This window comes from Crinia signifera, chromosome 1, assembly GCF_055691185.1.
Source record: "Crinia signifera chromosome 1, ASM5569118v1, whole genome shotgun sequence".
Classification (NCBI taxonomy): Eukaryota; Metazoa; Chordata; class Amphibia; order Anura; family Myobatrachidae; genus Crinia; species Crinia signifera.
This window is the reverse complement of record NC_139217.1, coordinates 115,628,195-115,645,445: the sequence shown is the minus strand read 5'-3', so window position 1 is coordinate 115,645,445 and position 17,251 is coordinate 115,628,195. Positions and strand designations below refer to the sequence as shown.

General features: G+C 46.7%; 1 protein-coding gene across 3 annotated transcripts in view; it reads right to left on the bottom strand.

Annotated features, from left to right (window-relative positions):
- Positions 1-1,381: 1,381 nt before the first annotated feature.
- The window catches only part of LOC146059653 (uncharacterized), a 108,923-nt gene continuing 93,053 nt past the window's right edge, over positions 1,382-17,251 (bottom strand). For all 3 annotated transcript variants that reach the window (XM_083172068.1, XM_083172077.1, XM_083172085.1), the window contains exons 20-21: positions 15,502-15,592; positions 1,382-2,977 (exon numbers count right to left, since the gene is read on the bottom strand). In XM_083172068.1, coding sequence (XP_083028194.1) covers positions 2,903-2,977; positions 15,502-15,592 — 166 coding nt within the window. In that variant the 3' untranslated portion in view covers positions 1,382-2,902. The remainder of the gene's footprint in view (positions 2,978-15,501; positions 15,593-17,251) is intronic.

The window sequence follows — 17,251 nt, the reverse complement described above, 5'->3', positions numbered from 1 at the left end:
GTATGAAAAGGTCGGAGGACGCGCACTGTCAATCGTGGGGTGGCGTTCAGGGGGTAAAATTGGGGATCTGGGGAATAGTTTACATTGAATCCAATGTAAAATAGGGTCCCAGGGACCCTATTCACATTTGATTCAATGTAAAAATCGGGTCGATCGCGTCGGTCGCATCGCATGCGGTTTGTTCGCATGCGATGCGACCGACGCGATTTTTCCGACACGATCACCCCGATGCAAATCGGTGTGGCCGTGCTAGGAAACAAGTACCCCTTAATTTACCAGTAAATTTACAAATATCTTGTTTATCTTGTTCATAAACCTGGCATACTTTTGTTTGTAATGCCAACAGTTGGGATTCCAGCACTGGCAGTTGCAGCGGTGTCAAAGTTCTGTCGCCAGTCTTCTCACCAGTGTCAGGATTCCAGTGTCGGGATTCTGACTGCCGGCATCCCGACTACCAGTATGCTAACTGGATCCCTTTAAAGGCCCATACACACTGGGCAACTTTGAGCTGAAAGTCACTCAAAACAGCAGGTTTGAGCAGCTTTCAGCTCAAAGCCGCCCAGTGTGTATGACCTGGCGATGAGCGCTGCTGCGTGCTCCCGCATCATCACCAGGAAAGCCGTTCATCTGCTGGTTATACAGCAGATGAGCTGCTTTGAGGATGGCTTTGCATAGCGCTCCGAAATGCAACACCGTCCTCCCCCCCTCCGTCGGTGCCGGGCAGGGGGAAAGCCGCTCAGTGTGTATGCACTGAGTGGCTTTCCCCGCAGCGATGAATGCTATCATCGTTATCCATACACGCTGGGCATAGTCGCCCAGTGTGTCTGGACCTTTAGATCTAGTGTAAAGCTGAATATGATATGTTGGGTCATGCCTGTGTTTTTTTTTTTTAAATTGAGTGATTTTTATTAAATTTTCTGATACACAAAATAACATAGCAAACATAAACAAATTTTGTGTTTTTGTGATGGCAAAATGTTCTAATGCTCATGAATACTGTACATATTGTACACATTCCATGAATAACATCATAGACCTGTAAAAACATTCGTTAATTTCAACATCACCTGCAGCATTAGAAGCATTAAAGCTTGGTATAACTGTAAGCACTCATGTATATAAAGCTGCAGAGAAGCTTTAAGAACATGCAGTGAACATGTTAGAAGCCAGGACAAAGCGTAACGTCTTATCTAAGCTTCTAACAGGCTTGGTTCTGTAACGCCATCCTGTACGAGCCATCCAAGTGTAAAGTATTATTCATAAGTGATTGCTGCGATTACAGGCACATGTAACTATAAATATTTACTGTATTCTCTAGGATTCACTTTTATAGAACAGGCACTTACAGTTGTGGTCAATCAGTAACAGTGAAATAATGGGAAAAATGATAAATAACCAAACACTTTATTGTGTAATGTGCACTCATTGAGAGAATACTAGGTCTTTGTGAAAATTTTGTAGCCAAAATGTTAGTTGTGTCCTCAACACCTGTCCTCAAATTGCACCAAATAGCCATGTTTGGCATATCACAAACCTTGTGCCTAAGCTGCTCCATGAGCCCCAGCACAGACTTTACCATCAAATATGCATCTTGGTTGCTAATACTACACCATTACAATGCATGGGTTCCCTAGACACACATTTTGCCCAGCTTCTGTGTGCAACGCAAATGCTAACCCATATAAAAAAGCAAAAAACAAAGGTCCGATGAGAATAAGCCATGCCATGCACCCAGCCATGCACCCAGGTGCTTAATCTGTGACTATGTACTGAAGCCTTTGCGATAAACACACTAGCTAAGGCTAGCCTTCGCTGGCTGCTCATAGGGTGATTGACACCCTGGGGCCGTTTGGGGGCGGTAACCATGCATTTTCTGGGAGTGCCCCAAAAAACGCAGGTGTTCCTCGGCCATTGGGAGGGCTGCTGATGTTATCAGTGGCTTTCTTCTTCCCATGGCTATTGCAGTGCTGAGTAAGTCTAGACTATGGTTCCGAATGGTTTTCCCCTCATGTGCACGGCTGCGAATGCATTTGCAGCCATGCACACGGGTGGGATTTCACTCGGGCAGGGCAGCCTTTACCTGCTTGCTGGGCTCCAAAAACTTGCAGCCCAGTGAGCAAGTCTAAATCGGCCCAACGTTTTCCCCCAGTGAACCAACTAAGCATTGGGTATTGTCAATTTTGCACATGAAGCACGTGCCTATGGGCGGCACTTGGATGCCTGCAATGGTACAGTCAGCCTGGACTGTAGCTACAAAATATTTCCACAGTACTGAACCATATTCCATATTGAATAAAATGTAAGTGGATAGGACATGCAGATACTGCCCTGTAAGCTAGCCTACTTAGTAAATATGCATAATAAAAAATGTCAGTTAGTGGTTTTTATATAATTCTATTAAATTGGCTGTCATCTAATGAGGGCTTATAACTAATCAAGACAAATAATACAATCAGGAATAGGGGGCTGCTGATATTGTTGTGTCTAGGCGTGCCCTCACCAGTAAATCCACCCCTGCGTGGCAGTAACATTCAATAAAAATAGAGTATAAGGAACAATTTCTACTCTGCTTTCGATCCTTAAACATAATTCGCTGTTTTGTCAGAAAAAAAAATTGTTGAAATTCTGTAAATTGTAGAAAATAATAGTAATAAAATTCTAACAAAAACTTATTTAGTAAATACAGCATGCATGGAAAATATACCATAAGTCATCAACAGCATACAGTATAAGGTATAGCTACAAACACGCAATCTAATGAAGTTGCTTTTTATGTATAAACCATTGTTATGTTTATCTGTAAAACATTTCTCTATGAATGAACTGTAGTAACACTGATGTTGTATTAGACATTGTCGACTTCAGTAAACAATTTGGCACAAGCACATTTAAATGGCAATAATTATTCTATCAATGATTTCAAATCAGGAACATTTGTTATCTCAAGGTCAAGTAACATCTGTCCAAATGCCTTTCCCTAGAATGAAATAAGAGAAAAATAGATAAAATGAAATAAACACACTGTTTATAAGTTAGCAATTTAACATTGAATGCATTCATCTCAGGTGGACTACCCCCAAATAACACGCATGAAATCTTTTATACAGAAAAAAGAAAGAAACTCAGAACATTCCAAACCTGCTATCACTCCTAGTGTTCAGTCCTAGATTGGGAAAAACACGACTTTTGTCATTTCCTCCTCAAGAAGCCGAGAACAATAATCATGTTATCATGCCAATCAACAATTGCATGGCTGCCGTTGGGGGCAGCTGTCAATAAAAAAAAAAGAGAGAGTACTGTCTTATGCAGCCCTTTATATTGCAGCACTTCTTCCAGCTGTTGCAGTGAATGAACTGCTGTAAAAGCTTTTTCTTTAATTACCGTTATAACTCTTAGGGGCCAATTCAATTATCCACACAGTGCTGTGAAACAGTTGCAGTCAGTATTATGTGACCATCCATCTTTGTTGATTTTCCTTTGTACTTCCTAGAGATGTGCAGAAACATCAGCAAAGCTGTACAAAGAATTTAATTCCACCTTACTGACTTTCCAGTTGCCTCATGCGGGAGGGGGCAGGGCGTGGCCTTACAACGGGCAGGCGGTGCGGAGATACGGACATGTTTGCATCATCATGGCCCCGCACCCGCTATTCAATGGCAGATTACTGGTATTCTAAAGTGGGGACAGGGTTAAGATGATGTGAATCACATCCATTGCTTCCCCAAACCTTTCAGTTTGAAGAGCAGCTGCCAGGGAAAGCGGGGGACTGCGGCCAGCTATGGGAGACCTGCCTCTTGGGGGGCCGGGAGCAACATCCAATTTTCAGAATCTCCCGGAGAATCCGTGAGATTAGGCAAGTGTGAAATGTGTACGTGTGTGTCTTTGCACCCTTGTTTAAACATGTTGTACAACATTTTGCTTAAAAAACAATATTCATCTATTAATAGAAAATTGCTCTAGCTTAAGCTTGCCAATAAGGGTTTATCTGAGGTGGTTTATATACTCTGTGTAGCCACAGGGTAAATAACAACATGGATTATTCTTCTCACCCAAGCAATAACATGTACTTTACTTTGTAAGATAAATAAAGCATATTTTGATACAAAAATATAATGGAAATGGATTTTTGAAACGTACATTTTATGATGTTTACATATTTATCCAACACTAAGGAAATGTAAGAGTATGTACTTGAAGAATCTTAGTAATGAGACTGAATTCTTGTCCTTACAGGTTCTCACCTGACATTACATTTCCCTGATGACTAGAAAAGTCTGTAATTCTGACATACTGAATTTACCCTTTGTAACTTAAAAGATACATTTAAGCTGCTTGTAAGCTTCTTAGGTTCTGCTTATATCTTCAGGCTAGCAATTAACCGTTGCCATTATCAGTATCAATAGTGATCAAGCTAATGCTTCTGCGAACACTCTATTGTCCATTTTTCAAAAGAAAATCGCTTTGTGTACGGTTGCTAATAAGGATTTAAGCTTCATTTAAAAAAGAAAAAAGGGAGGGAGTTTATGAGTAGCATAGAAGAAATAGCCACTTCCAAAGTCAGAAATGAGAGGGATATAAACAGGACAATGTTCTTGTACTGTATGTAACTATTCTATCTGGTAAAAGGAAAGAACATGTGCTGCGCTCAGTAATGATTGAACAAATGTAAAATATTAATATCTTTTAATTAATAAAACATATGTAATGCATTAAAAACAGTATAAGAACAGCACTGGGACCTGAATAATATGGAAATAAATTGAAGATAAACCTGCTCTGGACAGTCCAACTCCCGAAATAGAGTCCTGATTGTAATCCAATTGGGCAAATGGAGGCAAAAGCAAAACTGTTGAGCCAATGGAGGTATCCCTTAAGATGGATGGGTGGTAAATACCAGGGTGATCCTTACCAGAGTGCGGTATGCTTGGATATTTGCCAAAGGTGCCGCTGGAGGTGTCCTGTTGCCACAAGGTGGGTATACCAAGCCAAGGGTCATCTGTATTGTATCATTCTATCTTGTAAAGCTGTAAAGTTCACTGTATATGTCGCTGTGGGGCCCTTGTGGTACCTTATAAATAAAATATATTAAAATAACCCCTAAAAAGCCCCATCACTCAGGGGCGTAGGGAGGGCGGAGCCGGTGGAGCACCAGCTCCGGGTGCCGAAAGATTACAGGGCGCCGGAGCTGTGCACACTGTGCCGCCTGGCTCCCTGCCCTGCTCGCCCGCTCACTCTCTGCTCCCCACTGAGCTGCGGCACCACACTGCTCTGTCACTGCAGCTGCTGCTAGAGATTGCTCCAGGAACCGCCGCTCACTGGTGTTCACTCACTGTCTGATGTCACATGTCATGTGACTCATCAGGCAGCCTGTGAACAAGTGGAGATTCCTTCTTGTTCCAGACCAGGAACTGCAGCTCACTGTTCAGTCCACTGAAGCTGGTTGCAAGACACGGATGCATGGGCACAGGGATATAGCTGGTGGCAGTGTACAGGGATGCATGTTCCAGCCAAACATCTCCTAACTGCAATTTTAGTCCCCCTTGGCAATAAACTATTTCAGTCCCCCTTGGCATCAAGCATGAAGCCCTTTGGCATAGAGAATAAAGCCCTTTGGCATCGAGCATGAAGTTCCTAGCAATGAGCATGTAGGTAAGTGGCACTTATGTGTAAAATGTGTAATGGGCATCACGGTGTGTTATATAGTATGTAATGGGCACTGCGGTATGTTATATAGTATGTAATGGGCATTACGTTTTTTTATATAGTATTAATGGGCATCATGTCTGGCCTTATGTGTAATTGGCATTACGGCGTGTGGCCTTATGTGTAATTGGCATTACGGTGTGTGGCCTTATGTGTAATTGGCATTACGGCATGTGGCTTTATGTGTAATGGGTATTACAAAGTTCGCTAAAATAGGCAATACGGTGTGTGGTATGTTAGGCTGCGTCCCCATTTCACCACACAAGAGCCCCGCCTACTACAAATCAGGGGGACGAAACATGCCCCTGCTCCGGGCACCATGGCACCTAGCTACACCACTGCCATCACTTAATAATGAATACAGTACTTCTCAGAAGCGGATTTATCTCTAGGCAACATAAGCAGCTGTCTAGGGCCAGACAAGTCCCCGGGGCCCAGACAGATTACTTATTGGTAAACCTGCTCCTGCTCACCAGTTATAAGAGCCAGTTGCTAGCAGTGTCAGCCAGCTTCCCCGTGACAAGCTTCCTCTTTGCAGGTGCTGCATCTCTCTCAAGTAGCAGACAGGTGAGAGAGGCAAGAGCACCCTCATCCCCTCCTTCCTGCTGGAGGCTGCAGACAGCAGACTGCAGATAAACCATGTATGCAGGGGGTTGCAAGAAAAGTGGAGTATAATACAGCAGCAAGAGCAAATACCATCAAGTAGTGGTCAGTGACTCCCGCTGTACGTGTTTTCCTCTGTGTCTTGGCCAGGGGCCTCTGCCCCTTTTACAACCCTGTCTCTGCCACTCAACCCTCTGTGTCTCCATATTTATGCTTCTGCCCCCCTCGCACCAACTTTTCTTTTACTTGGTGTGCCCCTCCTTCCTCCCTTGTGCCTCTGCCCAGTGGTATATTTATAATGGCTGCAATGTGTGTGGTGCAAACGGGCCCCTGAGTCCCAGGGTGGACACATTTTTTAATACTTAACCCTCTAGAGTCTGGTGATGAAAGCAGCAGCGCTGGCAGACGCCTAAAAAATATGGCAGCGGCTCCTTTGTTTCGGAGGTCTGCCCATGCGAAGTAGATTTTGAGCATTACATTGGTCACACTCTATTGCGCTGTGCGACAAGGCACTGCGGCCAGCGGAGAGTTGGGGGCCTGAAAGGAGCAGGCTGCACACAGGCCTCCTCTCTTAAAGCCCCTGCCTCCGCCCCATCTTTATCTGTATGCCTGGCCCTTCACCCCTGTGTCTTCCTAAACTTTACCTCTGCCCCATTTACATCTGTGCCTATACTCACGCCACACCTCTTCCTCTGCCCCTATACCTGCATCCATCCCAATTGTTTTCTGCCCCCTCATAATCTGTGCCTTTTCCCCTTCACCACTTGTGCCTCCATCCCTCTCGAAACCTGTGCCTCCACCCCTCTCGAAACCTGTGCCTCCACCCCTCTTGCAACCTGTGCCTCTGCAAACCATCATCAACTGTGAAGCCGCTAGAGAAGTAGAAGTTCTTATAGCAGCAGTGGCAGAAGGATCAAGTGTAGGAGAGTGTAGTCTAGGGAGTGCAGTGACCTAGTGTGAGAATATAATGCAGTGATATAGTGCTGGTTTGTAGTGTTGGAAGGTAGTGTAGGGATATATAAATGGTGCTGTGGCGGCATTGGACACAAGCGGTCGTTGTTTTCAGCCTAAAAATACATCTCAGTCATACTGCGCATGCTTCCCGATGGTAACTGCACAAAGGGCCTAATTCAGACCTGATCGCTGCTGTAAAAATTTGCAGAGCCCTGCAATCAGATGGAATCGGTACATCTATCAGAATGAACTTAGGTCTACAGTCATTAGGTCGACCCCACTAGGTCGACTGGCAGGAAGGTCGACATGACTTAAGGTCGACATGGGCCAAGGTCGACCTGACTTAAGGTCGAATTTGCATAAAGGTCGACATGAGGAAGGTCGACTGGTCATACGGTCGACATGGGTTTTTCACTGTTTTTTGATCCGAATGTCGACACAGTCGACATGGACACAGTTGGCAATGAGAATCGGACCCTCGCTTCGCTCGCAATGCTTTGGGCACGGTGGCTCGCTTCGCTCGCCACAGCTTTAATAACCTCCTCCACGCCCTAGTGGATGGTAGGGCATGAAATACCGCCTGTCGGCACATGTCGGCTCAAAAAACAGTGAAAAACCCCATGTCTACCTTATGACCAGTCGACCTTCCTCATGTCGACCTTTATGCAAATTCGACCTTAAGTCATGTCGACCTTGGCCCATGTCGACCTTAAGTCAGGTCGACCTTCCTGCCAGTCGACCTAGTGGGGTCGACCTAATGACTGTAGACCTAAGTTCATTCTAATAGATGACCGCTTCCCAATCAGATAGCCGCCGCCCAGACAGAGTTAAAACCCACTCAGTGTAAAGGCCCCCATACACTATGCGATTTTGGGACGATTTCATCCGATTTCGGCACTTTGTGCCGATAATCGGATGAAATCGGCCCAAAATCGTAGGTATGTGACATTTGATCCGATCCGATGCGCGGTCCCGTGCGCATCGGACCGGATCAGGGAGGTCGGACGGTCTGTACATACGATCACGTCCGACCTCCCTGTATGCATATGCCTGCCACCTGACAGGCATATGCATACAGACACCGGGGGATTAGTGGGGTCGGCCAGCGGCAGCGGTGGTGGGAGCGGCCAGCGGCGGTGGGGACGGGCGGCGTTTGCGGTGAGCGCAGTGTACTTACACATAGCAGCAGCGGCGGGGACGGGACGCGCAATGGCGGCTATTATATTTTTAAAATACTTGTCAAATGACCGGCCGCTCTCTGATTGGCCGGAGAGCTCTCAGCCAATCAGAGAGCGGCCGGTCATTTGACAAGTATTTTAAAAATATAATAGCCGCCACTGCGCGTCCCGTCCCCGCCGCTGCTGCTATGTGTAAGTACACTGCGCTCACCGCAAACGCCGCCCGTCCCCGCCGCCGCTGCCCGCCCCCACTACCGCCGCTGCCCGTCCCCATTACTGCCGCTGCCCGCCCCCACTACTGCTCAACGCCCTGCAGCTCCCCAGGTTTTTTTTAATATGGGATAAATCGCATGCGATTTATACCATGTAAAAAATGGCACATCAAGTGCCAAATTGTATGTGAGCCTCCCGGGGAGCTGCCGGACGGCTCGCAGGTAAATTGGGTCCGACTTGTCCCTAGGACAAGTCGGCCTAATGTATGGGGGCCTTAAGTCTGCGAATGGCTTGCAAATATCACACCGATAGGCGCCTACAGTAGCTCCACATACACTCACAACACTCGACATCTATTGTTTTTCTCAGTCTGTGCCTTCCACAACTGTATAACAAAGACTGATGGCTGATGGAGGCCGGCCCTGACATCACAGACCCTTACCTTAAAACCATTGAGCACACCTGCGCTTTTCCAGATAATCCTACAAAATGGCTGGTTACCATCCACAAGCACTGGCTTCCTCTCAGTCAAGTTGGGAACATAGTAAATGCTGATTTTTGTTGCCGTTTGGCCTCGCATTTATCAACTGTACGCATGTGTAGTCAGTTGATACATGATCTCACAGCAACAATCAGGTCTGAATTAGACCCAAAGAGGTAGATTTAAATTGCATGCAGTTGAGGGAAGGGGGCCCCAAACCAATATCTTGCTGGCACTTCTCATGAATCCTTCATGAATTCCACCCCCACCCCCCCCCCCCCCCCAAGCCTATCTCTTACCCACATTGGCATACATTCACGTTTAGTATTCCTGCCAGTGGCGTAGCTACAGGGGTCGCAGCGGTCGCACCTGCGACCGGGCCCCTGAGCCAGGGTGGCCCAACCCCCGCCACTGTCCGGCCGTCCTGGATGAGTGTAGTGAACAGCACCCGTTCCCAGTGGTGCTTTGCGGGCCCGGCCAGCTTGCGTCGCGCTGACGTCACGCGGCTCTGGCACGTACCCTCCCGGGGGGGGGGGGGGGGGGCGTAGGACGTTCGGTGGGGCTAAGGACGGCATCTCAGGAGCTGCCTCGGTAAGTTTCGATGTCCGCAGCTTGGCGAGGCGAACCAACCTGAATCGGGCACATAATAAAGTCACCACTTTTAGCAGAACTGGTAACAGACACCTCAAGGTAATACCTCAGGTAAATAAAAGTCTCCATGATTATAACCTCTCCTTTTAAAGTAAATAAAGTGACATCCTGCAATAGGTTTCTGTCCTGTTCTTCTCCCTGGCATGGTGGTTTAAAGACCACCCCAGTGTGAATTATGTCATTGATCCCCGTTTCTATGGTCACTCAAAGGGCCTCAGTTTTTTTTATTCAATATTTTGTTGTAAATTAGTTTTTATGCTGCTTTTCGCATACATTTTTACCCCTCCGCTGATTTTTCCCAATCTGAGCTTTCTAATTAAAGTATATCCGGTCAACTATTCTACCATACACGTAGATATAAATGTGCAGATGTGCTAATTATGTGGGATCATGTAAACTCCACCATTATATAACACAGCTTTATTTATTTGATGTGAGATTATGCATTCTGTTTTGCTTGTTTATAAGTAACACTACAGGTTATATGTTATATATATTAAAAGGAGCACTTTACAATACTAGTATTACCACTCCTAACAACAAACATTCTTACTGCTCCTAGGTCTGCCACCATCTGAGCTTCCAGTAACCTGGGCCTCTCCAGTTTTATCATCTTTGTTTTTTTAATATTTTATTTAAATAAACTGCTATCCTATGTTTAAATGTTAGTTCTATTATTAACATAATATACTTGATGTATTAAAATATAAACAGACAGAGATTTTAATTTTGTTGTATGTAGGGGGGCCCCAAGCTGACCTTTCGCACCAGGGCCCATGAACCCTTAGCTACGCCCCTGATTCCTGCAGTTGGGATACCAGTAGTGACATCATCATTGATGTTGGTATTCCGGCACTGGTCTCCTGCCGGTAGTCTGGATGCGGGTGTTGGTATTGTGAATGTCGGCATCCCGAATCTTGTGATGCTAAACGCATCACCTCTTGTTATACAGCAGTTTTTATGCTGTTCCCATCAATTTGGATTTAATAAGTCAGATTCAACATTACTCAGGCATAGTATACCGCTTTCAGACCGCAAATGCTGGGTCGCATCCAGGGTTAGGACACGGGTCCATCCCAGGAGCAATCTGGCATTTGTGGTCTGAAAGCTTGGTACCCAGCCCGGCTTATTGCCAGGTCGGTGACATCACACAGGGTGGCACTGAGAGGCAGCATGCCATCGGGAGGTGGGGGAGGAGACAGCACTTGGAGCTGTGTTGCTGCTTTATTTATACTGTGAACAGGACCTGGGTTACCCATTCGCACTGCACCTGACCAGGGTCAGAACCGTGATCAACCCTGGCCGGGACCAGGGTTGAACTCCTGGGTGGCTCAACCCGGGGTGGAAAGGGGTATAGGTATCATGACCTTATGGTTTTGCCCTTTCAAGAAAACTTCATAAAATAAACTGGGGTTACATTTTCAGAACAAACAAGCTCATTGTTTTGGAAAAGATCTCCTTAAAGGTTACACTACAGTAACTGGAAGGACGGACTAGTTGAGTATTCATTCGAAATTCAAAGGAAATATGCAGAAAGACTTGCAGTTATGCAATTCCATAACCACAGACAATAAATAAATACAAGTTAAATTGCAGAGACAGGTCAAGGAAAGTGACTAATTCTTTTCCCTGTTTTCAAAAGTGGCCATGGAATTGCTTAATGTAAAAGAGACAAAGCTTGAGGAAATTGAAAGTGGAGAATGTATTCATCTGTCATTTTGCAGGCTGTTTTTGAAAAATGAGAGGTGCTGATAGCTTGATACTTTATCTCTCCACACGCTTTAATAAATGTCACCCTTAATTACAGTGTACATTTCCCTGCATACACATACATTCATATAACTGATCCTCCATGAGCAAAAAGTCATGTTACTCATAATGTGTGAGCTCCATATTAATGGATAGCACAGAGTGTCTCTATTTGCAGTGAATATGATGCTTTATATGGGGCTGTATCTGTATATGTAGCGTAAGCAAAGAATTGAGAATCTGCGCTACCACTCGGATGCGGCAGTGTACCCTGTAGTATCGCCTACTACAAATACAACAGAAAAAACAACAAGGGGGGAACCCGTGCTTCCTATTGGGATCCTAAATAAAGAGTGATGTTTTCTTATATGAGTGTTCTTTCCTCTTCAAAATATCCAGTCCACAAAGTAACACCTCAAAGATAAAACAGAAAAATAAAAAAGTGTTATGACTGCTAGTGGAGCCATGTTTATGAACCATGTACTCAGGCCCGGCGACAGGGGGGGGGGTCAAAGGGGACAACTGACCGATCTGAGGGGCCCCAAAGAATGGCTGCAGCATTGATTTACTTGCGTGTCCGCTCAGCCGCCCGCCCGATCAGTCATCCCTCCTGCTGCTCAGCCCCCGGCTGATACACCGCCTGCTCAGCCCACCAGCCACAAAGCCGTGCATCTGACTGCACAGCTCCCTGGGTGCTCATCTATGTGCAAAGGGAAAGGATATGAGCATGCAGCTGAGCGACCAGGAGGCTGTTCGGCCGGAGGGCTGAATGGGAACTTGGGAAGCGGCCCGGCTCTCAGCAGCCTTCTCAGCCTTTCTGGCCGCCCCACTCAGCCACTCCACAATCAAAGGCTGTGAACAGGCAGACCATGTCCAGCCACTGATAAAACGATCCCCGCAGGGCCCCTACTCAGCGCTGCTCGACTACAAGAGTATAACAACAGGCAACACATGTGGATTTTGGACTGGAGGTTGCAGGATTGTAAAGTAAGTTACTGATGAAACACTGTGACTTTGGGGACGTATTCAATCCAGCCCGCTATTCCTGCGTGTCATTCGGCCTATTAAATATGGGGTATGTTCTTTCGACTGGCGGAATATATTTTCTGACAGTCTAAAAGTCCCAGCAGTGGCGGCACTCCCGGAGGCAATGGAGTCATCTGCCGCCGGGCGCCAGCCTTAAAGGGGTCACTGGCTCCATTGCCTCCCAGTGTTCCGTTTCCTAGTTCATCCATAGTGTATAAAGTGGCGGCTAAAAGTACCCTGGTGTTGGGGAAAAGATTGGGCCCCCAGCAGCATCTCTTTGTCACCCCCCCTCCTCTCACTTCAGTGGTAGCAGCCAGCAGCAAGATCGTCTGTGCATGGGGGAGATGGAGAAAAAGGCAATAGTGGTGCTTCGCTTACAGCAGTAACAGGGTACAGGGGAATCCTGTGACTGCTCACTTGTTGACTGTCGGCTCCCCATATGTCTCTCCGTAGCTCACCCGGCGGCAGCTGTGATCCAGCTGTGGCCTCACTGACTGACCGGTGCTCGGGGGAAGGTGCATGTGCCCTGGCCAGGAGGGCCAGGTGAGTGCGCCCGCCTCAAAACCCATGCGAGGAGCAAGACGTCGGCCACACACCGGAGTGACACAACCACTCCCCTCCCCGGTGTAGCAGGACAGCGGGGCACTCACAAAGTCCCCCCCTCCCCCCCTGAAGCATGACATCGGCGGGCGCATCAACAGCTCCCGCCCCCACCTGGACCAACATGATCGCGGCCGCATCCAACTACTCTCCTCCCCGGTGGAGCAGGACTCCCTAGCCCTCCCCCCCCCTCCTCAGCATGACATCGGCGGCCACATCAAACCCCCCATGGAGCGGGTGCCTGGGGCACTGAGGTGGCTTGCAATGGCCCTGGCCTTGACACTGCAACAGATGGATCCAGGAGTCAGACCTGCTGATCCCAGTCCCGGCTATAGAAAAGCACCAGCACCAGTGAGTACATTAAAGCACATAAAAAACCTTCCTGTTACAACCAGCATGCCACCTCTCTCCCCATGGTCTTGTCTCTGCCAACTGCATCTGCCTCCACCCTGACCTCACTATTCTTTAATGTCCCCTTGGCCTGGTCCTACCACCTCTGTCCTTTCCCTGTTCTCTTTGTTCTGTCATATGACGTCCCCTCTGTCCTGGAACTCTGTCTTGTCCCTGTCCAAACTATTTTCTCCCTGTCTCCTCTGTCATGGAGCTGTACGTCCTCTCTCCGGTCGCTATCCTTTCTGTTCCTCTCCTGTCACCACTGTAGTGTTCCTGTCACCCTCTGTCCTTTCTCTGATCCATCTTTCCTGGTCTTGACACCTCGGTACTAGCCCTGTCCCTTGTTACAGGATACATGCAATATCCTGGCGGTGGGGATGTCGTCGGTCAAAATACCACAGCATCCCAATTCGGAGAGTCCCGTACCATGTATCCCCTACCCCCTTACAATAACTGTCACTTGCAGCCCCCCCTTCCCCCGCAGCCCTCCCCTCTAGTCCACAAATCTAACCATGGTAGCCCACCGACTAAACCTAACCACACCCCGGCCTGCAGCCTAACTACCTCTTCTAAGTGCATAAATCTAACCTCCTCTCTCTGTAGCCTAACCCTAAAATCCCCCTGACTAGCTCCTACACCTACCCCCCCCCTCCTCCTCCTGCCCAGCGCACACTAGCCCGACATACCACCAATTGGAATGCTTGCTATCGGTATATTAAACATCAGCATCCTGATCCTTTTCGAAGTTCTGTTGCTGGTCTTCTGATGTCAGGATGCTGGTGCTGGTATATTGAATGCTGGCTTCCTGGCCACCAGGATGCTAACTTCTATCCCAGCCCTGTCACTTCTGCACTGTCCCTGGCATCTCATTCCTGTCTTGCCTTTTGTCCTGTCCCCACAATTTTGTCCATGTCCCCACTGTCATGTCTCTGCCACTTCTTTCTCCTGTTCTCGCTGTCCTGGTCCTGTGACCTTCCACCTCTCAGGCTGTCAGGTGAACAAGCCCAAACATTGTGGGAAATTAGCATCCTGTCACAGTCGCTACAGCAAGTGAAGCCACCGACACTCACACACCAGTGATCGTACCCTCCATCTAGACACAGGTATCTTTATTTGAACACTTCTGTGTGTTACTTAATTCAAACTGATTCTAATAATACAGTGTTACATTACTTACAGACCACACTGTGTATCCTGTTTCAACCTTTCTGCACATGTAATAACCCTGTAATACTAAGCGAATGTCTTGGCATGTGTAATAATAATCGCCAATGGCGTTTGCAATGGGGGGCTGCACATGCGCATATACACACATGCGCACACACCCCCAACCTCAAAAACGGGGCCAAAATTGGACCAGAGCGAACAGGTCTGAATTGGTCCCAAAGTCAGCTTTAAAATCAAGAATATTGGGGGGGTGGGGGGTGTCACCAATATATATCTTGCCTCTGGGCAACTGGGATGAACTTACGCCACTGAGTCCCAGCATTGGCTAAAATGTGTGCTGACAGTCGGAAATTTGACAATTCAGCATCCTGTATTCCAACAATACAGATTCGCCATCATAGGGAGGTGAACCTGTTGCAGGCGAGTCTTTGCCTGATTAAATACTGTCGGCAACTAGTTCCACCCAGGGGAAATATTAGTATTAAATACCCCCCTTAACCTTGTTGTGTGGGTCTGAGATCCATGAGAGGGAGATGGGGGGGCAGAAATATAAGTGTACCAGGCCCCAAGATTTCTGTTGCCGGCCCTGCATGTACTAGTGCTACAGTGCCTTTTAATGTATAGCACTGTTTTCTTGTTCTGCTCAGTTTATGCACTTAGTTGGGAACTGCATAACCCTTGTGGCAATATATAAATGAAAGAATATAATAATCGCTGTATATGTACTAAAAATCTCACTGCCAAAACAGTACACTGGAAGGATGTTATCTTGCAAGTACAAACCTGTGGATCACTCCTCAATGACGCTATGCCTCCACCTCCAAGGGAATTCCTCAGAAAAAAGTTTAATGCATGTATTCCTGGTAGTTCATACCTGCAGACAGGAACCACAACATTATTTACATACAGCATATACTGGAATATATTTCACATACGTTTTATATGTAAACAAAGACAAAATAACAGTGAATTCGGTCAAGATCCAGAATCGTCCGTTAGAGAACCAAATAATAATAATATTAGGCACTTTGGGTACCTGGCCCTGGCATGAACATAAGTTAATTGGTATAATTGATGATAAGGGATAAAGCATATCCATGATGTCATTCAGCATCACATTGTACACGGTTTGAGTCTCTGTATTTACAGAAATTGGCGGAACAAGGGGAATATGATGTGTTTTAGCTCAGATTAACATTAATTATATATACAGGATGCTCGTGGCACCTTTTATTTTGCTCTGCATGTAGACCTGGGTCTACATGCAGGGTTATTTATGACCTGAGAACAAATAACAAGTGGTCCAGCGATCAGGTATTCGCTCCTCCGCCAGATTGAAATCCCGCCCTGTGCGAGCCTACAAATTGCTTAGCATGGCTTGCGAAAACATCCTAATATCACAGGCCTGAGAATGGCTACAAACCCTTTCACAAGCCATTAACCATCAAATTTTTCCACTGTGTGCAGTCTGTGTGAAGCCCAGGACTTACTCGATGGCTGCAATACAAACAGGCTGTTTGAGTGCGGAGCTGAGATCAAATGACTTCCTCTTAAATGCCTGGGCATGCTTGCATTTTCCCTGACACTCCCAGAGAAGGTCCCGTTACCACCCACAAATGCCGGCTTTCTGTTAAATCACCTTGTGAATGGCCAGCGATTTAAAAAAAAAAAAAAAGGATCAGGCTTTTATCGCATGACAGCCTTGTCCATGCATATTACGGGCCGTATATCATGCCACATAGGATTGTCGGGCAGTGTTGCACAGTGACAGCATAAACAGGAGTAAAAAAAACTATGGGCCCAGACAGAGTTAGAAGTGAGCTCAGCTGGCTAATGGACTGATGCCTGGAGATGGAGAGCCTCAAGAACAGTGCCAGGCAGCAGCAGGGAGGGAGCAGTATGGCACCCTGTGGCTGTGTACTTGGCCTTCCCCCATCCAAAGAGATTGGAGAGTGAGTGCTGTACAATGTTACTTAATATAATAATCTAAATCAGGCATGTCCAACCTGCGGCCCACCAGATGTGCTAAAACTACACATCCCAGCATGCATTGCCATCATTCTAGCATTCCCTAATAGCCAAATTGTGGCAAGGAATGCTGGGATGTGTAGTTTTAGCACATCTGGAGGGCCGCAGGTTGGACATGCCTGATCTAAATTATATGCTCAGGAAAGAGGAGCAGGAATAATGAAGAAGATGATCCATAGCAGCTTAGATGGGTGTGTGTGTGTGTGTGTGTGTGTGTGTGTGTGTGTGTGTGTGTGTGTGTGTGTGTGGAGTTATAATGAGGACAAAGGTGGAGAATGAATGATGATGCTGACGAGGAGGAGGAATGAGTAGGAATGGCTCTGTGACGAAACATGCATAAGGAGTATGTGTACCATAGGAGGTTTTCTGTCCTTCTTGAGCTTTTCTTAGGACACCTGTGTTGTAGTTTGATATCTGTACTACCCCAGTAAAAAAACAAAACTTCACAGCTGTGTGACCTATTGTCTGGTGTAACATGTATAAAGGGTGCTACTGTGTGCCATAA